The 26,693-nt window shown below is 49.9% G+C and overlaps 1 protein-coding gene across 1 annotated transcript; it reads left to right on the top strand.

Annotated features, from left to right (window-relative positions):
- Positions 1-1,189: 1,189 nt before the first annotated feature.
- On the top strand, positions 1,190-25,625 carry ATOH8 (atonal bHLH transcription factor 8). Its single transcript, XM_032109753.1, has 3 exons — positions 1,190-1,633; positions 15,863-16,054; positions 23,990-25,625. The coding sequence occupies exons 1-3, from the start codon at positions 1,205-1,207 to the stop codon at positions 23,993-23,995; spliced, it is 627 nt and encodes a 208-aa protein (XP_031965644.1). The 5' UTR covers positions 1,190-1,204; the 3' UTR covers positions 23,996-25,625.
- Positions 25,626-26,693: the final 1,068 nt, after the last annotated feature.

The following is a 26,693-nucleotide window of genomic DNA, read 5'->3' as shown; positions in this document are numbered from 1 at the left end:
AGGGTAAGGAACCAACATCCCTTTCACTGCTATGAATTCAAGCATTTCACAGCTTACATCCCACTGAGTCTCAGTACAACTTAATGTCTAAGGGGTTTAGATGATTTGAGAAACCAGGTGCCCAAATAACAGAGATACTTTTTAAAATTACAAAGGATCTCCTGAGTCCCTTCCACCCCAAAATTTTCCTGCAATCCTGATAAATGCAGTTTATTCCCAGCTGTGCCACAGCTCTGACTGTGAACTGCACCTCTCCATCCCTCCCTCCCTCACACCCTGTCTACCCACTCTGCAGAGACCTCTGGCCCTGATTCCCCGGAGGCTGAGGTAAGGGGAGTTGAGGGTTTCTGGGGTGCCAGCAGAAGGCAGCCCAAAGCTGGTAGCAGTTACCCACGCGTGCGGACTCCCTTGTTAGCCCTGTGAAAAACAGGGCAGACTGTTGCTGCGGAATAATTCTTCCTTGTGGATCGGAGTCGGTAGCGGAGCAGCAACCGAAGGATTCCGGGAGCGACGGGAGGGATGTGTGAGAAGCGCCGGAGCTCCCCCAGTTCCCCATCCCGCCGGGGTCCCCCCGCTGTGCTCCCGAGCACATTTAGGAAGGCAACGTGAAGTCAGGCACCCCCCGCCTCGCAGATCGGGTCTTGATGCGGGAAACCAGTGATAGGAGAGGAGAAGCGTGATGAAGTGGGTTGGAAACCAAAGCAAATCACAGATTTCCCTGGGGAAGCAAGGCGGGGGGTGAGGGGGAAGCGCACACGGTGGGTCGCGGCGAGTCTCCGGGGGGCAGGATTTCTCTTCCATCGCATGGAAGAGCGAGATTAAAGAAGAAAGTGGGAGTGGGGTGGGAGGGAAGGGAAGGGGGGGTGTGGGGGGGGATGAACAAAGGAGATTGGCAGCACAGCTGTTTTGGGAAGAAAAAAAAAAAAAAAAAAGGCCAGCCTTCCTGTTTCTTTAAAGCCGCTCATCTGCGCGGCGGCCGGCTGCCGGCGGCGGGAGCAGGCTGCGGGGAGCTGCGCGGAGCTGCGCGGAGCTGCGGCCGGGCGTACGCTCAGAGGACAGACGGACGGAGCCGGGGCTCCGCTGCCCGCCGCGGCCGGGCGGGCGCAGATGGGCGGCAGCGGGGCGGCGGCAGCAGCGGCAGCAGCGGGAGCAGCGCAGCGGCGGAGCGGCCGCGGCTGAGCTTCGCCGCGCAGCGCCCCGCGCCATGCGGAGCGCGCCGCTGGCCGAGGGCGAGCCCTGGCCGCGCCTCTGCCCCGCCGAGCTCGGGGGGCTGCGGCGGCTGCGGCGCAAGCACGGCGGCTGCAAAAGTTTCCGCGTGGAGCTCAAAGTGCTGAGCGGGCGGCGGACCGGGCTCCGCGCCCCCGCCGCGCCGCCCCCCGCCGCCGCCGCCGCCGCCGCCCCGCCGCCCGCCTGGGAGCCGCGCAGCGCCGCGCTCGGCCCCGCCGCCGCCAGCGCCTTCCCCGCCGCCCCGCCGCCGCCGCCCGCCGCTTCCCCGCGCCCGCGGCCGGGCGAGGCGTCCGGCGTCTCGCCGGAGATCAAAGCGCTGCAGCAGACGCGGCGGCTGCTGGCCAACGCCCGGGAGAGGACCCGCGTCCACACCATCAGCGCCGCCTTCGAGGCGCTGCGCAAGCAGGTACCTGCCGCCGCCCGGGCACCGCCGGCCCCTCCGCCCGCCCGCGGGGGGCACCGGGCAGCGCTCCGCCAGCCCGCCCCGTGCTCTGCCCGGCGGGACCCCGCGGGGGGCTGGAGGGTGCGCAGGGATCGGGGAGCGCCCGCGCTGCCCCGCGCCCGGGGCCAGGGGAGGTGAAGGGCAGGAGCCGAGTGGCCGCCTGACAGGAGGGGAAGTCGGTTCAAAATGCCTGGAAGTACCAACCCTAGAACTGTGCTAACACTCAAGATAAATAAATAAGGGCTTTTAATTTGCTTGCTGTTAGAAAGTTTTGGACTTTTTTTTTTTTTTTTTCCCGGAGGGAGAGTGGTGTAGAGGGCAAAAAATAAAACAAACCCGAGAAATCTCTCTGAGTGAGAACAGTGTGTAGAGAGGCACTTGGTCAAGCTGGGAGTTGGGGTGATGCTCCTGTACCAAGAGCACGTGTACTTGCCAGCTGTCCAGCTGCGGTGAGCTACCCCAAAGGGATCACTGGGAATTTGGGCAGCACCGTGCATCTGTTGACTTTGGTGCAGGGTGCCTGATCTCTCAGGGCCCTTGCGGTTCTTGCAGCAGCCTCTGAAACAGATTTCTGTGTGCCCTGTCTGCTAGGGATAGTTGAGTTGTGGTCCTCTGCCAGTTAGTTTCCCATGATTTTTACTGTAGTGCGTATTTGAAGTGTGTCTGATGCTGGGCTTTCTTGCTGAGAGGACTTGAAAATCCTCAGGGTTGTCTGTAAAGGATAATAGACATGTTCTCACTGTCAGGGTGGAGCTTTGAAAGGTAAATGAAAGGTTAAAATCCTTCCATCACCTCCCCAGGATGAGGAGAGATACAGAGAAGCCGCAAGACTGTTGTATCTTCTGCACAAGGATAAATCAGTGCCCTGGACCCTGCACTCAGCCCTCTCTGCGTGCAGGCAGCGTGTAACAGCACAGTGATAGACAAAGATGTGCTGTCGCACTGTGCAAGCCCAGCTGTGCTGGCTTTTCTGCCTTTCTGTTAAGTGCTGATGGGACTATTCCAGGCGTGCAGGAAGGAGGAGATGCACAGGGCTCGAAGGGCTGTGTGCTGCAGATGAGTCTGATTGTGAGAGGTGCTAAGCATCACCTCTCCCAGGATGGTCCTTCCAGCCTGGTGGGAGCAGTGTGCTCTGCTTGCAGGAGAGCTCACACACGCAGGCTTTTCCCCACCATCTTTAGGACATTTCTAATCTGAGCCATTCCCCAAGTGTGCTCGCTTTAGGACTCAGTCCTCTCTCCTGCTTAGAGAAAGTCTGCTTGTTCCTATCTTCAGCATGCTGCCTGCAGGCCTTTACAATGACTGCTGTGTCCTGGCTAGCAGCACCCCAAGAGTTAATCCTTTCCCATCATCTATTTCTGCAAACAGATTTCCAGCCCTAACCTCAGGAACTGAGACCAGGGCTGTATGTCAGGAAAGAATCACTGGTGAGCATCTAAATGAGAGCATTTTTGATCACCATGGAGTGGTGGGATCTGACTGCTCCTGTTGTAATCCTGGTAATCCAGTGCATGCTGGGTGCTGTCCCCTGGTGCTGAGAGGCCACCCCTTGTAGTAGATGCAAACTTCAAACTTGGTATATTTTGTTTCTGTAAGCTGCTTCCATATTTCGGTTGTTTGGTGACTGTGTGTAACACGCTTGGAAGTGTCAGTCTAATTCTCCATGGACAGACATCTACACCACCAAAACCGCAAGGGGAAGTAGCACTGATTTCCCAAATCACTGGCAATCTTGTTCTAGGCTGAGCCTCAAGCAGAAGTCAGGCAGGCAACAAATTAAAGCCACACTCTTTGGGGAAATGGGCAACTCTTGAAAAGCCTCAGATTCCTGGCCTTGGCCCTGTCTCTATAAATCACTTCAGCCGTGGACTCAGCTGGGAGCCCAAAGAGCCTGAAGAGCAAGTTGCTGTCCTCTCTTCCCATGAAAGCCGGTCTCTAGGGTCAGCACAGGAACATACTGGCAGAGCTGTGTTCACTCTGCAGAGAGAAAGAAATCATTCTCTGGGAAATGTTTGCCGCGAGGTTTTCCTAGCAATTAGCTGAGGGGTGGGCTGGCTGTCCTGACCACCATTGGATGACATTTGTATTCATTTCTTGTTGGGCTGCCAGCGGCGTGCCTGGTGCCGTACGTGACATCAGGTGACAGCCAGCTTCATTGCACATATGCGCAGCGCTGGCTTGTCACTCACGTCATTCACAGCGCTGACGGCGGAGGGGTTTCTGAGGAGCAGCTTGGATCAGGAGACAGTACACTGCTTTCTGTCACACCTTGGCCAGCGGGTGGGAGCAGGGGTATGGAGATGCCCTGGTAGAGGTACATGTAGTAGGGAGGCTTTCTCTTGCCCCAGGTCAGCACCGTCTTCCCACATCCCAGAGCACACAAAGGGCCTTCAGCCCCATGCAGGAGGCAATCCCTGTGTGCTGTCTGCTGCAGGCCTCCCTTTGCTTCTTGTTCCTTGGTTAGTCCTCCGTCCCCTCCTTGTCATCACATATCAGGCTCTTAAGCAGCTGGGAGGCTTTTCCTGAGGCACTGAAACTGATACGTCCCCACAGACAGGCGGGCGAGGAGCAGGGGATTGTGCCGTGCTTGCACACAGCCGACCCTGGCCCCGAGCTCGTTTGGGAAGGGGTCAGGTGCTGGATGTGGAGCTGCTGGAAGCAGGAGCCTTGCTCAGCCACTGGTACCCAGCACCCACTCAGGTGTCATCCCTGTCCCTACCCTGTTTGGACGCATGAGGGTGGAGAGACCCATCCTCACTGGCACACATGAGATAAAACCCCGTAGCTTGCAGGACCAGGCCCACCATGGCCATACTGTAGGGAGCCCGTTCATGGTTCATGCCTGCTGAGGAGGAGGAGGAGGAAAGGGAAGTCATGCCTCTCTGCAGGACACTCTCCCTGTCTCAGCAGCCCACCTGAGGGCAAGCGGCTGGCACGCAGCACGCTGGACAGATGGGCTGACGGCGGCGTCCCTGCGCTCCACAGCTGTGTACATATGGCACACATGTTTTGGCTTGTGTCGACTAACTCTCCAGATGGCAGGAAGGGGTGTGGGTTCTTTTTTTTCTCCCAGTTCTTGGTGGAAGAAGAGCCAAACACAGTTGTTTCACACAAGGAGAGGCTAACCCAGCCATGTCCCTGAGGACTGAGCCGTCCCCAGCTTGCCTCAGAGGCCAGGGCCCCCTCAGAGGTGGGAGGTAGGTGGGCAGCTGCCAGCTCTGGAAAGCTGCCTGCTGTTGAGAGAGACGTGTCATTGCCATTGTGCTCAACCCTTGGTGTCACAGCCACCAGGAACAAGGATTTCTCTCCCTCTCTCTGCATTGAGCTCTGCCTTTGCCGTACGGCCATAGCACTAAAGTAGGACTGAAGAGCAGATTTTCCTGAGACACAGCTCCTTCCCCCTGGTCTTGGTACTTGTGGTCTTCAGCTATTAAGTCTGGAAGAGATTTCTCTCCTTTAGTCCCCCAAGCATCATTTGTCCAAGTGATCCTTCCACTGGCAGCAGAGTCCTGAGGCAAACAGTGTAGTTCTCCTTGGAAAACACTGACCTGCTCTGAAGCACTTTGAGGTGGTAAGATACTTCTGCTGTACTTGGCTGTCCCTCTGCTGCTGCTGCTGTCCCTGGGGGCTGCTCCTGTTCCTGTGACTGGGCAGCTCCTATCTGGAGCGCTGGTATCCTGCCCTCGAATGCCATGGCAGGTGCTGGTCAGTGGGATCTTGCACTGCCCCAGCTGCTGCAGGGCCCTCCACGTGTGACATGGTGGGTGTCACTTCTATCCTTTTCCTCTCCCTCTCCCTGCCATGGTGGGTGATCAGTGAACCCAAACATCTCTGATGCAGACGGAGACATAGCACTGAGTTCACAAGGACCTGAGGTCATCTCCATGTGAAGACTCCTACCAGTCCTTGTGCTGGTGGATGTTCAAATTCATGAAGCAGTGCAACCATCTGGAGGAGGCAAGATGTGACAACGACATTGCCTATCTTCAAAGCAACTGTTCTCCATGCAAGGCAATTCTGCCACTTTTTTTTTTGTCTGCAAATTCCTGTTGGCAGCAAGAGTCTCATACTCCAGCAAATCCCAGCTGTGAAACTGAACCATTGTAACATTTATTACAGTATGGCCTTAGCCACCAGGTTTTCTGCTGGAGGTCCTGGCCAGAAGGGAGTAGTGCTCTTCAACATGAGACTGCATGGACAGCCAAGCAAACCAGCTCCCACCAGTATGCTACACTCCCAGGAGCTGGGATGGAGCTCCTCAGCTGTGCTGACAGACCCTAAGGTGGCAGCAAACTCTCCCTCGATGGATGGAGACAGCCACAGCAGCCTTCCTGATCTGGAGCCTGCCTGGGCTTGCACATCTGGTTTCTCTCTAGAGCACTACTGTCCAGCTCCTCCTGAAGAAAGTGAAGCCACAGTGAGCTGGAGTCTGTGCCGAGAGCAAATGTGTCCACAGACATTTATCTTCCCTTGAAGTGTACTGGCATTTTTCTAAATCTTTTCACCACTGCATTACCAGGACATCCTCTGCCTCAGCAGCTGACAGCCTCACTCTCTGCACTCATGTGGGTTCTGGAGATACTTTAGGGTTTTATAGGGCTTTTTAACTGCTGGAATGGAGGTTCCCCCCCCCTCCCCTACTAGTATCCTTTCACTTTTTGCTGCCGGCATGCACATGGCTGCTGTGGCTTGTTGTTAAATCAGTGCAGAAAAGACCCTGCTCGTTCCCATTGGGAGCGTGGTGGGACATCAGGAGCAGCAGCCTCAAGGCTACAGGAGGTTTTGTGGCTGTGGGAGCAAACTATCTGCAGGGGATTGAAGGGACAAGCCAGGCAGTAAATGGAGGCAGGGCCTGTGGCTTGAGCAGTGCCTTAGCCACAAGCCAGAGAAGGCTGAGGCTGTTCTGCGGATGCGTCATTTCGTGCTCACCCTCTTTGTGTGTCATCCCAAGGGTGGCTGTGGTTTGTCACCTCTGCAGGTGGGACCCTGCATGTGACCAGTGTCGCTGACGTGTCCTTTCTGTGTGGTGGGGAGGCTGAGAGCTATCCTCGGTCACCTGCTGACATCTCCCAGCCCTATTCCCAGTGATTCATCCTTCTGTGATCCCACAAGCAGGAAACCCTAAGATGCCTTAAAATCTGGCTCCTGAAGACAAACCACCCATTGAGCTCTTTTGGGTGAAGGCTGAGCGGGAGGGTTTGGCTGCTGGAGAGTTGCAGCTGGACTTCAGGAGAGCAGGAGCATCTTCCAGACACAGTGTGCAGTGCCACCGCTGCGTGTTGTCACTGAACAGCACAGCGTTAACCGGAGCGTCTCCGTGGTTGCTGCCAGTCCCGAGTGATGTTGATGGATATTTAGAGCCCTGAGTGGGGCGGCCCTGTGGTTTAACAGCTAAAGAAGATGACAAAATACTGGCCTGAAGCAACACAGGAGGAAAGAAAATAAGGGACAAAGAAAATAAGACAAAAGGACAAAAATCCTGAAAACAATGACTGTGTGTCACCAAGAGCAGGGCTTTTTTGCTCCCTTGGCTGCTGCCTAGCTGATTTTATCCTGTGCTACAAATCCTGCTGCTGTTGGGAGGTATTTGCTCTGCCTGCTGCAGCCACTCTGAGTTAACCCCTGTGTTTTCTTATGGCTCCTGCTGAAATTGGAGAAAAGAGTCTGCTTTTCTCCATCAAGCTTTGAATCCAGTGTCTGCTCCCTGCCTTAATCCACTGTCAAATTCCTTTCCGGGCTGCAGTGGGGAGGTGGGACACTTTTCAATACCTTGCAGCAGAGCTTCCCATGCTCTTTGTTCCCAGCCTGCATCTGCTTTGATCTATGCCATGTGTGTTCCCCAAGTGATATATCCCATCCTGGTCCTGGTTTGCGCTGTCCCCCATGCCATGCAGGGATGCAAGCAGAGCCACACGTGTGCTGTGGAAGGCTGTGCTCCTTGCAGCTGCCACAGGCTCATGGCAGCTCCTGGGGCGCAGCAGCGATAGCAAGGGAAGGGAAAACTCTGTGGTGTCCAGCAGTGGCTGGTGACTGAAGAGTCACTGAGGCCAAGCTGGGGCTGGGGTAATGCCATTATCTCCAGTGGAGCTCACTCTCCTGTTCACCAGGGGAACTGGATCCACTGGACCTCAGAGATGCAGATGGAAACCACTAAATTGCCACCCAAAAAAGTGTTTCCCCACTATAGTGCTGGAAGGTAGCCCCTTTCAGAGGAGATTTTCTGTGCGCAGTAGCCCTGGGATTTCTCCTCTGATAACTCCAGTAATCATCTGTGTGGTTATTATTTTGGGAGGTGGTTCAAAGAGCCAGCAGTAAGGTAAGAGCTCTACTGCAGCCCAGCAATGTGATATTTTTCAGGCATGATACTGAGGGGGTGTGTTGTGTGCCCTGAGGATGTGCAGGAGGCTTTAGGGGTGCGGAATGTCTGTGGATAGTGCAGGAGGACTGTCCAAAACGGAGCGGAGCCAGGCCTGGGGCAGCATTAACCAGACTGCCATTTGGAAGAGATTCCCGGGGTGAACTCACCCAGCACCACACCTAGGTTTTGTTTGGAGGGAGCCAATTCATTCGCTCCAAGGAGTGAACTCATGTTTTTGTAATGTGAGCGATGGGGGAGCCAGGAGCTGGGAGGGAACCGGGAGCTGGGTTGTTTGACAGCGTGGACCCACCCAGGAGGCAAAGGCACCTCGCTCAGGACTGGTGCTCCTGCCTGAGTAATGCTGCTTTTGTTCTTGTTGGCCTCTTTCAACTGGGTTTGGGCCTGGGCTGGGCACTTTGCTCCCTATGGTGAGGCAGGGGTGAGGCTTTCTTTCAACCTGCTGGGATTGCTTTGCTAGCACAGGGCTGCCCCTTGCCCACCACTGCAGTCTGGTGGCAGAGGAACAAAAGCCTGGTATGGAATAGTTGCCCATCACTGGCTGGGATAGAGCTCCATGGAACATCTGACACTGTGACACCACCGATGGTCAGGGAAGGTGATTCTTTCTCTCTGCTCTGCTCTGGTGAGACACCACCTGCATCCAGCTCTGGGATCCTCAGCACAGGAAAGATGTTGGAACAAGTGCAGAGGAGGCCACCAGGTTGACCAAGGGGATGGCTGAGAAGGTTGGGGTTGTTCAACCTGGAGAAGAGAAGGTTTTAAGAGATTGCTTCAGCCACCTCACCCCTTCCCCTTAAAGGGCGACTATAAGAAAAATGAGGACAAATTGTTTAGTACACCCTCTTGTCATAGGACAAGGCATAATTGTTTTAAACTAAAAGAGAGTAGATTTGACTAAATATAAGGAAGAAAGTTTTTACAATGAGGCTTGTAAAACGCTGGCACAAGTTGCCCAGAGAGGTGGTAGATATCCCATCCCTAGAAACATTCCAGGTCAGACTAGACAGGTCTCTGAGCAACCTGATCTAGTTAAAGATGTCCCTGCACACTGCAGGGGGTTGGACTAAATGACCTTCAAAGGTCCTTTTCAACTCAGACTATTCTGTGATTTTATGGGGCCCTTCTCCAGAAGCAGTCCCCTGAGAACCATGCCATATATCCACACAGCAGGATCTGGCCTTGCTGGGTTCAAACCTACATGGTGCTGCCCAAAGGTCCAGGTCAGTGCAGTGAGCACCAGTGGCACAGAGGAGCCATCAGTGGAAGCTGGTTGCTGCTGTGTTGGGGGCAGCAGCAGGGAGTTTTCAGAATCAAGTCTGAAGGGGTCTGGCAGGACTGTGAAAGGATGTCCCAGGAATACTTGCAGGCTTTTCCATCATACAGCTGTGTAAGTCGTCATTGTCCCACCTGGAATATTAGAAGGACTCAGGGCCTGCAGCTGTTGAGAACAAGGTAGGGAAGCCAAGTCACCTTGCTGGTGAACCTGAACACACGAACCAGGTCATCAAATGAGTCCTGCAAGAAGCAGGAAGACCCATATATGTTCATTTTACCCCCAGAACTGGGTGGAAAGAAAAATATTGGCTCCAAATCCTTCCCAAAAACACTCCACAATGTAACACGTCTTGAAAACAGGCGATGATCTTCTGGGCAAGGCTTTCAGCTTGTTAAGGATCTTACTCATAGAATCACAAAATGGTTTGGGTTGGAAGGGACCTTAAAGATAATCTGGCTCCAACCCTGCTGCCATGGGCAGGGACACCTTCCACTAGCCCAGGTTACTCAAAGTCACATCCGACTTGGCCTCAGGACGAGGCATCCTTCCAGGGATGGGGCATCCACACATCCACAGTAGCTCTACAGATGTCAGCCCTGGAGATAATTTGAGATAATGAAAGAGGGGCTTCCCCTGTGCTCAGGGCTGACAAGCAAGGGTCAGTGTCAATTCCTCTGCCCCTCCCTGCCACTGTTCCCCCAAGGTGCCTTAACCCCAGGAAATGTCTGACTCACCCTCGGTTAGAAAGGGATGTACAAAAGCCAGAACTGTTAAGTGCCGGACATTTATATGAACCTCTGGAAATACTTTTGGCAGGAGGTGCAGCACAAACAATGAGACAGCGCCGTTGGGCTGCGTGTTGGGATGCAGGGGAGAGGCAGCCAAATGTTTTCCTGGGGGAGAGGGGCAAGGAAGGGGGGGCCTGATGTGTTTTAACTCCCAGCATAAAAATAAACCAGATGAATTAGCAGACAGGTAGATTCAGCAGCTTACTGTGGCATGTTGAGGAACTAGCTGTCAGGAGGGCTTGGCTTATGCTGCATCACAAACACTGCTTTAGAGCTGCCCCATCTTCCCTGCTGTGCCCAGGGGGCCCAATTCTGTCCTGTGGGTCCTTCATGTGGAGGGGGTCTGTGCACATCTGTGCTGCTAAATCACATTTTAGGCACAATAACAGAGACATCTGGACCCCCAGCACTCAACACCCTTCTTTATTCCAACATTTTCATGCAGTGTAAAATCAGACTTGTTTTACAGGTGTCTATCTGTACAGGTCCAGAGGTTGTTTATGGGAATGGTATCTTATTGATAAGGACAGAGCTACCCAGCCAGAAGCTCAATGATGTGAACTGGCTTAGTGCTCCTAAGGTCCATGGGATGCTCCTGGTTGTGCCCTGCAGACCCATTACAGTGAACATACCCTGCACCCTTGTATGGCAGGGTGGGAATTGTACCCTCTCACCTATCTCTAGTTGTTCCAACTTCATCCTGCAGCCTCCTCTCCTGTGCAGTCTCAGAATCAGCTCCCAGCCTATGTCTTTTGAGGATGGCAGTGACTCTCTGGGGAGCTGCAGTGGATCCCTGCCTTCCTCGAGAGGGCTGGCTGTGGGTCAAGTGCGCAGCAGACTTCCCACGGATTTCAAAGGGAGCATCCCTGGTTTTCCAAGGGCGCTGCCTCTAAATCTTGGACATCAAGGATAGAAAAGACCTGTTAAGTCACATCCTGTTCTATCTTCCTCCCAAAGAAGGGCTCTTCTGCACAGGAATATGTCCCAGGAGCGTTCGTCTTGCCTTGATTTAACTCCTGTCAGCCTGGGGATCACTGATAAGACCCATGGGACTCTGCAGAACCCTTTGCAGACACAACTAACAAGAATCCTCTGGCTGGAGCTCTGGTTCCTGCTGGTCCCAGCTCACTGTGCTGGTGTCCCAAAGCCGAGGATGGTGCCAGTGTCCTTGCCTTTCTAGCAGACAGCTGCATTCCTTAGGATTGGTGTGAAATTTCAGTTGCAGTTCCTTCCTAATTCCTTTTAATCATTGCAAATACTGCAGTCAGGATGGTGATCTGTGCTGATGCTCGGCAGAGACCGGTGAGATCAGATAAGGGAAATATTTTCATTAACTGCACAGGAACTCGAGCCTGGTTCCCCCTGACTCTGGATGGACCTGCTCAGCTCAGAGCTGCCCCATTAAAGCACTGAAATCTGTTCAGTTCGGCCATGAGGAGCAAGAAGGTGACAGAAGGAAAGGGTTTGGTCCTTGCCAGGAGCATGATAGATACCTGCTGACATTTCTGCCTGCCAAAGATCTGCGTGGAGACTTGGTGGGAGCTGGGAGGGTTACACCTGCAGGGCCACACCAGCCTCAGGCATTTTTTCCATCTTTGAAACACTGTTTCTGTTTTCAGTTGGGTTTTCGAGATTTCTTGGCATCCAAGTGTGTCATTGACACCCTTTACTGCAGTTTGTACAAATCTGTCCCTTCTTTCCTGTTGACTTTATGTTAAAGAAGAGATAACATCAAAGTTACACACACACAGACACACACTTGGGGAAGTTTTGACTCTGGATCTGAACTAAGTGGCTCATTCCTCTCTTAATTTTCCATGTTTAATTCAAAAGGAAACATTAAAATGGCAGGAGCTGAGCCAAGACAGGGAGGGTTCCTATGAAATAGTTTTTCTAACACTGTTACCATGGCAAAAAAACCTCTTATCTCTTAATGTTGGTGCCCCGCACCCATCAGGGCAGTATCTGAACTGCTCAAGGTGAACCTCTTCCCATGGACATACGAGGCAGCTCCGGTTTGGACTCTGCTGCAGTAGTGTGGGAAAAGTGTTGTGTAATCCCAGTTGAGGGTTTTGTCAGCTGTGTGTAGCTCTGAGATCTTCCTTGCCATTTGTAGCAAACATGTCCTACAAAACAGTTTGGGGTTTGTTTTGTTTCTTTTTGTTTCTTTTTTTTTTCCCCTTAAAAAAAAAAAGCCCAGAACACAAAAGAAAGAGCAAAACAGATGAGGAAAAGAGACATTAGCCTGCCTTCTTGTGTTGTAACTGGACAGCGTCTGTGCATCAGCCTCAAGGATTTCATGGTCTATTTTCCTTCCACTCGATTTAACTTCCTTCTTGCTCTAATTCTGAAATTACTCCCACATTTCACTGAATCCTTCCATTTTAGTTTCCATCTTGCTTTGTTCTTCTCTGATGCCATTTGATCTGGGGTCTCTGTTGTTTTTGTTGCATTGGCGTTGAAAGGGACTTGGGTGTTTCTGCTGCCTGAAGCTCTTGTTTTCAAAATAACTCAGCTCATTGCATCTGGGGACCAGGTACTGAAGGCAAGGACATTGCTGGGTGCATAATGCTGGCAAAAAACCTGAAGGCAGGGATTTAGAGAGAGGTTTTGTCAGACAAAAAGGGGCTCTTAAACAGATTCTCTGCGATGTCCCTGCTCGTTGCAGGGGGAAATCTGGACTAGGTGCCCTGTAAAGGTCCCTCCTAACCCAAACTATTCTGTGATTCCTTGTATTTTTAAGGGTACCAGTAGTACATGGTGTGTAGAAAAAAAAGGCCATTTTAAGCTTGTTGGCTGGTTTCTGGAGAGGCTGGGTACTGATGGGCAGCTCAGCTATATCACACCTCCAATCCTGTGTTCAGTTTTGGGTTCCTCTCTACAAGAAGGACATTGAGGTGCTGCAGCCTGTCCAGAGAAGGGCAACAGAGCTGGGGAAGGGTCTGGAGCACGAGTCTGATGAGGAGCAGCTGAGGGAGCCAGGGGGCTCAGCCTTAGAAAAGGAGGCTCAAGGGGGACCTTGTTGCTCTCCAGAAGTTTCTGATGGGAGGGTGCAGACAAGTGGAATTTGGTCTCTTCTCCCAGGTAACAAGTGATAGGACAAGAGGAAATGACCTCAAGTTGTGCCAGAGGAGGTTTAGGTTGGATATTAGAAAAATATCTTCACTGAAAGGATGGTCAAACATTGCAACAGACTGCCCAGGAAAGTGCTGGAGTCACCATCCCTGGAAGTGTTCAGAAAATGTAGATGTGGTGCTTGGGGACATGGTTTAGTGGTGGCCTTGGCAGTGCTGGGTTAATGGTTGGAGCCCATGTCCTTAGGGGTGTTTTCCAACCTGAAGGACTCTATGTATCGGACAAGACATGGCCCATAGGGTCAACAGCACGAGAATCCTTGTGCTCATGGATAGGGGTGATCCAGGCAATGAGTTTGGATTTCCATAAGCACTGTGGCAGAGAAGGAAAGAAGAAACTGAGCAGCTTGGATGGGAGCATGGATTAGTGATCAGTGTACAGGCAGGGAATGGTGGGTAGAGAAAAAGGGCCAGTTCCTGCAGGGAGGGATGTCATGCATGGACAAACCAGGATCTGACTCTCAGTTTAACTCTGCTTTGAACAGGGAATTTCAGGTCCCGCCACCTGAAACTGTGACTGTGTGAGCTGTGCTGAAGCTTATGACTCTGAGTGATTACATAATAATATAGGAGATGAAATAAATACCACACAGATGAAGTGAAGTGATGCATATGGGAAAAACCATACCAGAGTGCACATACAAAGTGATAGACACTGAGCTGACCATTATCTCAGAGAATGGAGACCTCAGGGTTTTTGTAGATGGTTCAATGGAAATCTCAGGTCTGTGTCTGGCAGCAGTCACAAATCAAATCAGGAGTTAGGAAGAAAGGAATATTGAACAAAACAGAGCACATAAGCATCTGTTAGATATATGCACCACAACATGAATACTGTGTGTTGTTCTGATCATCTCAGCTCCAAAGGGACTAGGAAAGGTTCAGGAAAGAGCAGCAAGGGTCATCAAAGATATGGGATGGCTTCCATAGAACTGTCTGCTAAGGAGGATTAATCTTTTTCTTTTGGAAAAGAGGCTGAAGAGATGATGGTGAACTAAAAACATATGTCACACTGGAGGTGAATAAATATCTGTTGTCCTCTCTTCTAATACGGGAACTGTAGTACCTCAAGGGAAGACAGTGGGAGCCAAGTTCAAAACAAGCAAAAAGAGAAAAAATTTACATAGCCTGGAGAGAACACTTTGCAAAAGGATGTTGTGGCTGCTCAAAATCAACAGGTTCAGCTTACCAGACCAAATTCATGGACAGAAAAGATCTGTCATGGGTTGCTAAATATGGGGATGGCACATCTAGCTGAGGTCATGGAAGTGACGGTAGTTGGAGCCTGGCAGAACACTTGGGGAAATCCTATATATGCTTGAGCTGTTCTGCTCCTCCCTTTGCATCTGTGTGTGGCTGCTGTGGGGTTTGTGGAGGGGCTGAACCTGTTTTACCTTCTGTAAAGTCAGGGACAGCATTCTGGGGTTGATCCCATCTTTGTGTCCCTGTGGAGGACAGAGAGGCTGAGGCATGAGCATGGCAAGAGGTGTTAAAAAATCTCCAGCCTAAGCTGAGTGTGACACCCTAGAGGGGTGCGGAAGATGGAGACTGGTACAGAGGCAGGTGGTAGAGGAACACTGAGGCATTCCAATGATTGATGTACTATGAAAACTTAGACTGACAGGTGGCCAGACAACCTGAGGGGCTCGGATGGATTTCAGATGAACGCACAGCTTCAGTTTCCCAAAGGCGATAGACTCTTGCGCGTTGTGACCTTCAGCAATTTTGCAAACTAGAAAATGGGGTGCCCAAGCCTATCGAACTCAGAAGACCTCTCTTTAAGCTGGACATATTAAAGCTGTGTGCCTGAAATTGAGTGTAGATGTAGTGTTTTTCTGGATCGTGATTGAAAAGCAACCCACCCTTCTACGGCAGGAGCCATATACTGCTCAGTTATTGAGACACATTCTGTTTAGTTTTAATTGTTTGAATGTTTCACATTACAATAGAAATCTTTAAGATTTCTAAGAATAATAAAAAGAAATAAATTGCATAAGGTGCATCGAACTCCCTGATACAGGCTCTGTTTTGGTCTCTTTTGTGGGCTGAGATACCATGATGGGGTGTTTAACCAGGTAGAAATTACTGCCTCCTCAAGGTCTTGCTCCTCAACAACGTCATGTTTTTGCATGGGCTGAAAGTCTCAATTGATGTTGTCTGAGCACAAAACACCAGGCTGTGATATAGTTGCTCATACCTCCTTATTGCCTTATTTTGCAAGACCTGTGATGACATGGGAGCTACTTGTGGGGAGTAAGTTACTCAGGACAAGTTACTGTGAGGTGTGGGGGCTGAAGGTTTCTGAGAAACAGGGCCTCCAAGAAGCGAACTGAACAGCAGGCAGATGTCCTGGGCCATATCCTGCCATCATATTTTAAGCAGAACTGCCCTGCTGAAATCAAGAGGCTTCGTGCTGCTTTCATCCCCATGGAGATCAGCAGGGGAGTTCTTCTTAAAAACCTGTTGGGACCATATGGCATTTTATCACTAGAGTTTCTATTTATGTTAAAACTGCTAAGAAAATAACTCACAGTTGTTTTGTCATGCTTCAAGCAAGATATTTTGTTTATCTGGCCTAATTTTTAATTATTTCTTTTTCCCTGTTACCCTTTCTAGGTTCCCTGCTATTCTTATGGTCAAAAGTTGTCCAAACTGGCCATCTTGAGAATAGCCTGTAACTATATCCTTTCCCTGGCCAGACTAGCAGACCTGGATTACAGCGCTGACCACAGTAACATGAGCTTCTCTGAATGTGTGGAGCAGTGCACTAGGACCTTACAAGCAGAAGGAAGATCTAAAAAAAGGAAGGTATGTTACAGCCTCTCCCCCACTTCACCCCCTAAAAGATGGTAAAAGTTACAAAAGGGAGAAAAAAAAAAGGAAAAAAAAAATCCAAAGTAGTTTCCTTCCTTTCTGAACCTTGTGAAATTTTCCTGACTTTTATATCCCTCGCCTTTCTCTCTCTCTCTTTTCCTACTCCATCCATCTGATCTTGTAATAACCACATTCCTCCCTAATCAAAAGCTTTTCTCTCCTCCCCGTCCTCTGCGCCAGGCTCTTCCCCTTGTTAGTCGCCCATTGTGTGTTCCAACACGAGCGTGATCCTATTAAGAGTCATCTTGGGACTGTTACTTGTTAAACCAAACCAACCTTGAGTCGCCTTTTGGAGCCTGTAAAACGCTGTCGCCCGCCTGTGTTTTCTGTTTTGTTTAATCTAACACTTATCTCTGAGAAAAATCACCTGACAACAAAAAAAAGGTAGCTAATGGAGACACTGTATGTATAAACACATTAGTAAGATGTATGACCTGAAGGACATGTGGGTATCTTGAGGAAACAACGTTAAATCTAATTATGCCTCGCATTCCTTTAGGTTACTTAACACTGAACCAATTAGGTGAAATCATCGTCAAGCGGCGGGAGGAGGAAGCAGAGCGTTCTGCCAGTTTTCCTCTCAGAGAGTGACATGGGTGAATTAAAGGAGTGATTGATGTCTTTGTTCAGGCTTTTATGACAAAAAGAGTTTTGTAAACTTGAATTGAACTTCCCCCTGCTCTCTGAGCTTGCTTGTCAGGCGGGATAATAAATCAGCAGGATTTTAATGGATGAATGGGCAGCTAAGCTGGGGAGCAGGCTCCTTCCCCGGTGTTGTTAAGATCTGCCTCTGATTCGGACAGGTTTCCTCACTTTTCCTCCTCTTTAGCCCAACAAATCATCCTGCAGCAATTCAGTTTATAAATAAACACAATAGCACACTCCCTGTTGCTTCCTCTGGCTGTCACGGGCTGTATTTATGCTCGCGGAGCAGCAGTGCCAGGCGGAGACGCGGCACCTCTCGCCCACAGCTGACAGCACTGCCTGGGACTGGGAGGTGTGGGGGGAGCCCCTGGGCACAGCCCAAAATTGGGGGTTCACTGTGGGGTCTGTAGTGGTGTCCCAGGGACACTGAAATGATGCTACCAACCCCAGGGCAATGTGAGAGTTGGTTCCTGGGTCTGCTCGTCAAGTTGAGATGAGGGAGAAGAATACCATCATTCTGGGGGCTTCAGCAGGTTGCTGGTTGGGTCTTGGGTCCCCTCTCCAGGTCAAGAAGGGGATGAGCATCCTTTGTGAGGCTTTAGCAGATTGCTAATTAGGTCTTGGGTCCCTTCCCAAAGTCAAAATGGAGGGAAGGAAGAGAATGAGCATCCTTCATGGGGCTTCACCACATTTCTGGGCTGCTGTTCAGCCTTTGGGTGCCCAGTGGGCTGAGAGCCATTGTCTTGGCTTATGTAAACCAATGCAGGCTTAAAGAAAGAAAGCAAGGAGCCAGATTTTAAATGGCTCCAAATCCCAGGGTGTTCACATCTGAGGATTAGGGCTGGGCCCATCCTTAATTAAAAAAATAAATTAAGAATTAAAAGCCTTCCATTTACGGTGTTCTCTCTCTAAAGTTCTCTCCAGAGCAGATGCGTGGAGAAAAGCCCCGAGCCCATCGAGAGTGCGTGAACAATGGAATTCTCACTGGGCACCTCCTGCCTCCCAACAGGCATCACCAACCCACAGAAACAGCATCACCCGGAGAAAATCTGACTTTTCTCCACGTTCTTGAAGGACACCCACCCTAACCCTTCTCCAAAAGCCCTCTCTGAAAAGAAAGCCAGGCTTTGTACCTGAGGCGGGGTCTTAATCCCTGCTCTGCCTTGCTTTTCTTGCTGGAAACTGTCGAACATGCATTTCTGTTCTGTAGGGCAGCCCCAGAGCACACAGATTCCCTCGTGGATGACAAGTACAATTTTATTTCTAGCAGTATTTGCTCAGGTGATGGCAGGAGCACATCCAGCTGCTGATGAAGCCAAAACCAGCAGGTACCACTAAGTAACTCTGGTAATTCCCAGCAGATAGGAATGGGGATGCAAAGCCTGGGCTGGGAGGACTCATCTTGCTAGTCTCCCTTTCTCCTTGAGCCAAGCAAATCGTGAGCACGAGGGAGGAAAAGGCTGTTGTCAGAGGGAAATTACAGATCCGGGATGGCTGTGCAGCGACGATCCACGCTCTGGATGTCAGGTGGTGTGAAGAGATGTCTCTCCTGGGGGGTCTCACACGGCGGCTGGATGAGGATACAATGGCTTGGCCCAAAATCGCCGCGCCCTCGTTAATGTTGAAATCGGCACGTTTTTGTAAGCGCTGTGTGTTTTTAATCAGGTCTCTGAAACCACTGCTCACTGAGCAGTTCCTCTGAATTATCGACTTTGGGGTGGTTGTTATTTTATTATTGGTTTTTTGAGTTTCCTTTTATATTCTCTCTTAAAAAATCGCAGCAATCCTGAGCATGGACCTCCGCTCCTTGAGCTCCACGTTAGCTCCACAACACCCTTATCTCCTGTCATCTCCATTTTATTGTGTGTCTGCCTCTCTCACTCTCTCAGCTCTCTGGTTGCGATGTGCTGTGGCACCGTGAGCTTTTCACACAAAAAAGTAGCTGGTTGGAGTTTGTTTTGGCAGGCAGGGACTCCAGATGTTGCATTTGCTGGATTGTGCATTGCCGTTTGCTTTGTTTTGGGGGCGAATTATCCTGTGTCCCTAACGTTAGGTTGTTGTTCGGATTTTGCTGTTGCAATAGGAAATTTGCTGAGTGGTTTTACCTCCCCTTTCTACTCTCATTTAGATAATTAGAAAAGGTGGCTTTAGCCTTTCGAAGTTGACTAGGAAAAAAAATCCCCTTCTCTGTCCTAACTACAGTTATAAGGTGATTTTAGTTTTTGCAACTGAGATTTGACAGAGGGTGTTTGGTGATGGGAGATCTCATTTATAAGCAACAAAGGAGGTTTCAGATGCCTTTTCTTAAAAAAGAAGAAAAAAAGCTGACTGTGGGGGGGTGGTGGTGGTGAATTCTGATGATAGTTTTCATTCTTTAAAGCTGCCTCGTGCTTGGTTATACAAATGATCTGGACTAAACCTTGTCCTTAACCATGCACCCAACCGTGCACATCAGAGATCTGGGTTGCGACACCCTTAGCAGACCCCCAAGTCCTGCTGGGGCCACACTGATGTCCTGGGAAAAGGGGGGAACTGCTTTCAGCTCCGGCCAGGAGCATTCTCTGGCAGCACAGAGGATGCAACAGCAAAGGAAAGGGAAGTCCAAGTTTTCCTTACCCCCAAGGTACCCTGTTTCTGCGTGGCACATGATCCTCAGTGGCCAGGGGTCGTCTGAAAGCCTTGCATGGATTCTGTAGCGTTTGGGGTCCAGCTTGCTGGTCCCACAGTCTCTTTTTCCAGCTTTTTCCCCCACAGGGCTGAATTCTGGTGCCCTGCAGGAAAGCAGCTCAGGGTCAGGATAGGGCTGTAGGGTCCATGGCTGGGGGCTCTCCCTGGAGCCGTACATTTGTAGGGGTGCAGAGCTGTGCATCACAGCCCCCAGATCTTCCAGCTCCAAAGCTGTGGGGCAGACCTTAGTTCCCCAGCAGTCAGCACAACAACAGCCCTTCAGTCTACACAGAGCAGGATCCAGCCGCGGACAAACACCCTGCACAGCACACCCAGCACCCAAAACCCCAAATGCCCATGGCAAGGTTCATCTTCTTTCCCTTCCCCTCCCCTGTTTGCTTCTGATTAGCCCCCGTGCTAGGCAGCAGCATCACCACGGCCATGGGAGCTCAGCCGGAGCAGGGAGGGATGGGCGAAGGATTTTTTTCTTTCTCTCTGCTTCATCCTCCCCCCGTCCCGGCTCTTCTGGCAGTCGCAGACTCCAGATGTTCGGAGCGCGAGCTGGGAAGTCCTGCTGGCGCCACTTGGGGCAGAGGGCAGGGGAAAGGCACGCGAGCTGGAACCCAGAGTACTCAGTCACTGCAGGACTTGGCGCATTCCCCAGCTTGCTGCTGGCACATTCCCCAGCTCTCTCCTGGCCATCTGTTCCAAAAAAACACTTTCAGAACCTCATCATCACTCAGGATACAACACTGCGAGCAGCTGTTAGCAAGGCAGAAGGAAAAAAAAAAAAAAAAAGAAACACACACACACATTAAAAAAAAAAAAAACCAAAACCATGCGAAAGGTCTCTTTGTGAGAGAGGAAACTGGGTTATGAATAACAGGCGAGCAGTTGGAGCTCAATAAAAGTTTTCGGCTGGAATTTAGTTTCTTGTTTTTGTGCTTGTGTGTGTGGATGAGCACAAACTCAAGGAATTAAAAATTAAAAATATGCTTTATATATATATATATCTTTTCCCAGATAATTAAATGATACAGAAACATATATGGAATGAAAAGCTTCTCTGTTTGTTGCAGCCTGCTGCACTAAAAGGGCTGACATTATGCATGTAATTATTGCATTATATAAAATAGTTATTGTGGTGTTGTGCCCCCTTGATGCCCCCTCATTGCTGCTTTGCTGCTGCTGTAGGTAACACTTAGTCCCACTGAAAAAATTGAAAGGAGGGCGTTCTGCAAGCATATTTACTTGCAGAAGTGAACAAGTTAAGGGTTTATATTCTAAAAGAGAGATGGTAGTGGCAGGCTTGATTTGTACAGCACTGAAACCATTTGCTTGGAACATATTTTTTCGATAACACTGTACCATGGCTCGTGATTTATTTAGACAAAGCCCTGAGATAAAGCCACAGCTCCCACCCCCTGGTTCGTGTGGATGATCCTGGCTGCAGGGTCTTGCTGTTATTGATCATCTGATATTGATTATCAGAACCATTCGGAGCCAGCACAGTAAAACCTTGATGATCTGCATGGCATTTCTTCCTCGTGGCTTCCCATGCTGTGTGGGGAGGAGGGGGTCTCATAATGAGATTCTACCTCCCTTTCCCTGCAGTTTGACCTAGCAGAGGTTCCTCTTTAAAAATAGCTTCATTTCCCTGCTAGGACTTGCCGGCGAGAGCGGGCAGCCAGCCAGTCTGCTTCGCCACGGCCGCCAGCTCCGCAGGCTCTGGGGAGGAGCTGGACCGCGGGATAGCAGGGACCCGCTCCGAGCCGCCTGTGCATCTGCCCTGAGACAGCATCCTTGGGGGGACAGAGGGGACCTGGCTCTGCCTGGCCATGAGTTATCCCTGCTGCATGCTGGCTGGAGGATTACCCACCCAGGGACCTGCTTAAAAACAAGGCAGTGAGAGGGTAGCGAGATTCATTTGCTTGTCACTTGCGTCTTTTATGTCCCTGCAGCCCAAAACAGGGATTGCAGGTGGGGCAGGGGTGCTAAGGCTCATGAGAAGTTCATGAGCAAGATCACCCAACTCTGGATAGGGAGGCAGCAGCAGCTGCCCCAAGGGCATCCCCAAGGGCACTGCACACCCTGCGTTGGCCCACTGGGGCATTGAGCATCAGTACCTCAAAGAGCAGGGCCCAAAGCTTTTCCTTGCAAAGGGTGTGATGTGGGACTCCCCTGTTGCATGACAGCACCCCAAAAGTCCTTTTGCTTATGGGGTGTTGGAGCAGTCACAGCACACAAAGACTGGGGCCAGGGATTTGCTCCCATGGTGGGAGCAGGATCCCAGCATAGGGTCCATCCCCTTTGTAGCAAGGGGTAAGAATAGAATAGGGTAAGATCCACCCCACAGATATTGGGTAACTGCAGCAAAAGGAAAATATGAGTAGAATAGACAGGAGAAGCCCTGGAACAAAGGCTGACTCAATTCCAGAAGTGCTTTGATTTATAGAGATTGAAATGCTCTGGGATGCTGCAAACTCACCAAGGTCATTGGGCCAGTTGTCAAATTCAAGAGCCATGGGAGTTCTGATGTTATTAGTTTAAAGCAGACCCAGGCTCATAAATCTGTCTTCAGAGCTCCTGGCTGGAGTGAAAAAGGGTGGAGGGGGAAAGAAAGGAGCCTGTTGCCACCAAACATAACCCATGGGCAGTGTTGGGCAGTGCCTGGGGACCAGTGGAGTGGTGCCGCTGAGGTGTGCTGAGCATCTCCACTGCATTGCAGGGGGATCTCTCCATTCCCCTTTCCATTTCCTGTGTCCAGAAGGTGCAGCACAAATGCCCTTACCTGCCATTGCCTGGTTTGTGCATATTCCCTCTTGCCCCCTATGGGTGAGCTTCCCCAGCTGCAGAGACTTCAGAGGGGAGACCTGACCCTGAGACTCCTCTTCCTAAAGCCATCCTGCTTTCCCAAACCCACCAGTGCTGTTGATCTCTCTGCTGTCTTTTAACGTTATGAGAACAGCCATTGCTTCCCTTCTTTTACATTTCCTTTCCATAGTTAAATGTGAGATAAATTAAACAACCAACTTTTCTATTACAGGTATTTAATATGTGTTACATATTGTTGGAGGTTCCCAACAGAAACACTGGCAATACACAAGGCTGTTTGTCCTTCTCCCACCTAAACCTCGTTTATTCAAAATCCCAAATAAGGCCTTGACTTAGGGCAATAGTTTCCACATCTTCTCTGAGCAGCACTAGGTAGGATGGTCCAGAGACAACTCCAGCAATCTGGAGTCCAGCAAACACCAGCATTTATTGTATGGAGGATAACCTGGGTGCTTCCAGTGAAATACTCTTACCAAGAGAAACCTTGATGCTCCTGAGGCAGTCCTGTGCTTCCTCGGGTGTGCACTTGACAGGAGGGGGTGACAAGGTGGATTTTAGGTTCCCCTGTCCCTTAGTCTGTCATGGATGAACAGCTGTAATTGTTGATCTCACAGCAGCTGCCCTAATGATAGTCATAAATAAAATAAATTCTAGTGTGTTACTAGTATTTCATACCCTGATGTTACAATATCCAGTGATGGAAAAGGAGAGGCAGTACAGAAACAAAACAGATTGGGGGAAAAAAGTTTTTCAGGCCAGGCTTTAAGGAGTTTGACCTTGCTAGGACTGACAGAAAGATGGCTGACCTGTCCAGGGAATTGGTGACTGTGTCCAAAGGACCTTCAGAAGCCGTACTGCATCCTGAACGGTTCTTAAATCCACTGGCAAGAAGCAAGAAACGGTGGTAGCACTAGCTAAATGTGATTTCATTTCCAAGTTTCTAATTCCTGAGTTATTTAAAGAAGGATTTAGGAGCCCACGTGATGAAGGCAGTTTGGACAATGGAGATGTGATCTCATTAAATCCTCAGGCCCTGAGGATTTTCCTCTGTTTTGAACTATGCTAACGATTGTTTGTGGGATATTTGTGGGGCTTATTTTAATGCTGAAGGGGGTTTAGATGAGATTTTCCTTGTCTAAAGCTGCCACAGTTTGGAGTTGACCATTTTCCTATGGACCTGGCCATAATATTCTGTAGCCCAGTGTAATTTCCCAAGTAATCTACCACAGCTGTGACTCACAGGGGATGCACAGGCATGTGGGACAGGTTGCAGTCCCACAGACTGAGCAGCCATGCCTGCAGAAAACTCAGTACAGCAACTAAAATACAGAAGTAAAGCCCATCTCCTGCATAAACCCATCTAGTTGCAACTCCTTTGCTTTCTGAGATCAGCTCCTGAAACTGAAAATAGCAGGTATTTGCCATCACTTCTAATTTTTTTTTTTTCTGGCGGCAGGAGTTGGACCCAACACCAAATTACTCTGTTGTTTTTCCTCCCCAAGCCTTCCTCTTCCTGTCTGCCACTCCCTCTTCACTATGCTGGCTCTGGCCACCATTGTGGCACCTACAGATGGTTCCACTGTGAGTCCTACTCTTAGAAATTGCAGATCCATGGCCAGCAGTCCCCAAGGATGCTCCCATGTGTGTCAGCGATAGTCCACACGAGGAGCCGCTGGGACACCATGTGTTCACTGTTCTCATGGTGCATCTTTCTCTTTCCAGGAGTAATAACCAGGAAGGGAGGATTCAGAAGAGCTTCCAGCCAGAGTTACATCTGGTCTTGGCAAAGGTTGCACGATCCAGATGAAGACTGAAAGCAGCTTTTTTGCAGAAACCCCTATTGGAGATGACGATTGGCCAAGGAACTTTCTTAATCTCTGGAACAGAAAGGAAAAAAGGAAAAGAAAAGAAAAAACAAAAGGACAGGGATGCTTCTTATTGTTGTTAAGCCAGCCACCTTTTAGTACGTGCAATTTATTTAGCACTTTTCCCTTTGCTTAACTGGGAAATGTTACCCTCTCAGCTCATGTGTACAGTAATTTTTTTTTGTTGTTGTTGTTGCTGTTGTGCCAAAGATTTGATGGAGCTTCTACACTGTGTCTTATTTTTGCCTTAATGTTAAATCTTTGAGCCAAAGAAAAGTCAGAGGTGCCATTCAGATTGTGGCAAGCAGGCCAGCCAGCTGTCGGTGACAAAGCCCAATTTCTGTACCCTTCTGAGTTACCTCTTATTTCCTCAGCCTGCACTTCCCTGCCTGCAGCCCTGGAGCCAGCATTTGGTGTGGGCAAGAGCTGTGACAACACCAAACCATGCTTCAGCATTCGGGTTTGCTTCTTCCTTTGAGCTACTCTGTAGTTCTGCCTTTTGGGCAATTTCCTGATGTTCCTGCCTGTGCAAAATCCACAGGGTAGAAATACTGACACGAAGTGAGAGCTGAAACAGGAGCTATGAATTTATTTTTTTTAATGAATAAAATTAAACAAGCAAAAACAAAGTTCCATGTAAAGCAAAGAGGAAAAAAAAAAAGAAACCATAAGAAAGTTCAGCCAGGCAGAAAGAAGTGCAGCAAAATGATTCAGCCAGCGTATCAGGTTTGTGAAGTCGTTTTTTCCGTGGGGTTTTTCAAGTGGTCAGAAACCCGTGTAATGCAAAAGCATTTGAATCCTATACTGTACCTTTCACTTCAAATTGAAGTAAAAAAAAAAAAGAGAAGAGATGGAGAAACATTTGCTTGGAGTAAGCAGACTTTATAGGTAATGCAGTTCGTATGCAGGGCATCTGCTAATGATGGAGGGACAGAGCTCTGCGTTCAAGTAAAAAAAAATGAGTTTCCAAACCAAGAAGATTAACATGTTTTGTTAATCTCAAGGGGAAATGTTATTTGTGAGGCCAGATTCACCTCCTGGCTACTTCAGTGTGAATCAGGTTCCCATGTGTCTTACTCCAGTGTGGATCTGGCTGGGCATCGCCAGGCACTGGGGCGCGCGAGGGGATGGGGCAGGCAGGAATCACTGGGCAGGGGAGGGAATAGTCTCTGTTTTACTGACATGAATATACAAAACTTGAACTCCTCAGTGCCTGCCTGTTTATTTCCCGAGCTAAACAATTGGCCCCAAACTGGGGAGCTGCTGTGCAAGAGCTGAGCTCGCCGGAGCAGTGTGAGAGTCTGGGGTGCCAGGCTGCTCCATGCCAAGTTCCCTGGCTCCCAGTGAGCTCGAGATGTCTTCCACCAGATTTCGGGGACACATGGGACAGCTGTGTCCAAACCCCCTCCCAGGAGCTCATTATATTGCTCCCCCCTCCACTCTCACCGCTGGTCATTATTAGCAGCCCAATAAAATACATTTTTAGATTGTCATTTGTATTTCTTTATTAAAGCACAGTTTTTAACTATGTCTTTTATTATATACATTAAAGGCAGCTTTTTAGCTTATAAAGGGGAGAGGGGCTGAGCTCACTGACTGCGGGAAACGCTCCAGGGCTGTTTGCACTCCTGTCAAAGGACTGGGTTTAAAGTGCCTTTGCTTTCAAGAACCAGCAAGCAACTGGACCTCATGTGTGTGGCCCAGCCAGAAAAAAGAAGGGAAATGGAAGGCTGTAGAAAAACCCAAACAGCCTCGCAAGATGACCTAAACCAGGAGCAGCAGGTTTTGCGTTGGCCACGCTGCAATTCTCCCACCTGGGTTTTGAGCAAGAGCAATGGGGAAAACCCCAAGTTGTCCTGTTACACACACAAGGTTTAGGAAACCTTGTGGGCATTTCTTTCTTTTGAGCAGAGTGAAACGTTCACTGAGCACTTTTAATTTGAGAAATACCATCATATTTTAGTTATGAGTTCTGCAGTGGCTCTCAGCTTGGGAATTAATAATTATCAGTAAAGCAAGGTCTGCAGGGAGAGTCAGCGATACAATACTGCTGATAGGCTTTATTTACCCTTTTTTTCCTTTCAGTGCCTGTTATAGATAAGGAATTTGCTGCAAATACATAAGTTAGAAGCTGGACAGCATCATCGGGTTGCAATTGGGGCTTGAGGTCACACAGTATTCTTTGTCCCCCTGATTAGGGACATATTAACCCTTGGGATAATGTTGCTCACTTACAAATTCCCAAATCCGCTTTCCTTAAATACTCATTGCTATTCCCCCCAGTACATGATGGCAGAGCGATAGTCCCTAAAAGCTAAAAAAATAAACTGGTTTGCCTGATTTAAGTGAGCAAGACTCTGCAAGAGGCTGCGTGGCTGCTTTTGAATCGCAGCAGGAGGTCAGGTGAGGCAAGAGGAGCAGCAATGCCACCCCTGCCACTGCCCCTGCATCTCAGCCCAGCTTCTGACAACATCAAGAAGGATAAATGTTTACCAAAGGGTAGCAAACATTTGAGTTTGAACACTGTCATGGAGGCATTCCTGGTCAGGCACGCAGCAGTG

Source organism: Corvus moneduloides, chromosome 5 (genome assembly GCF_009650955.1).
Source record: "Corvus moneduloides isolate bCorMon1 chromosome 5, bCorMon1.pri, whole genome shotgun sequence".
Taxonomy (NCBI): Eukaryota; Metazoa; Chordata; class Aves; order Passeriformes; family Corvidae; genus Corvus; species Corvus moneduloides.
This window is presented reverse-complemented; position numbering and strand designations above follow the sequence as displayed.

Bases quoted from the DNA above. Each gene is read 5' to 3' on its own strand.
- ATOH8 (XM_032109753.1), top strand. From the start codon at position 1,205: ATGCGGAGCGCGCCGCTGGCCGAGGGCGAGCCCTGGCCGCGCCTCTGC. The intron at 1,634-15,862 runs GTACCTGCCGCC...TACCCTTTCTAG, and splicing joins TCGAGGCGCTGCGCAAGCAG to GTTCCCTGCTATTCTTATGG.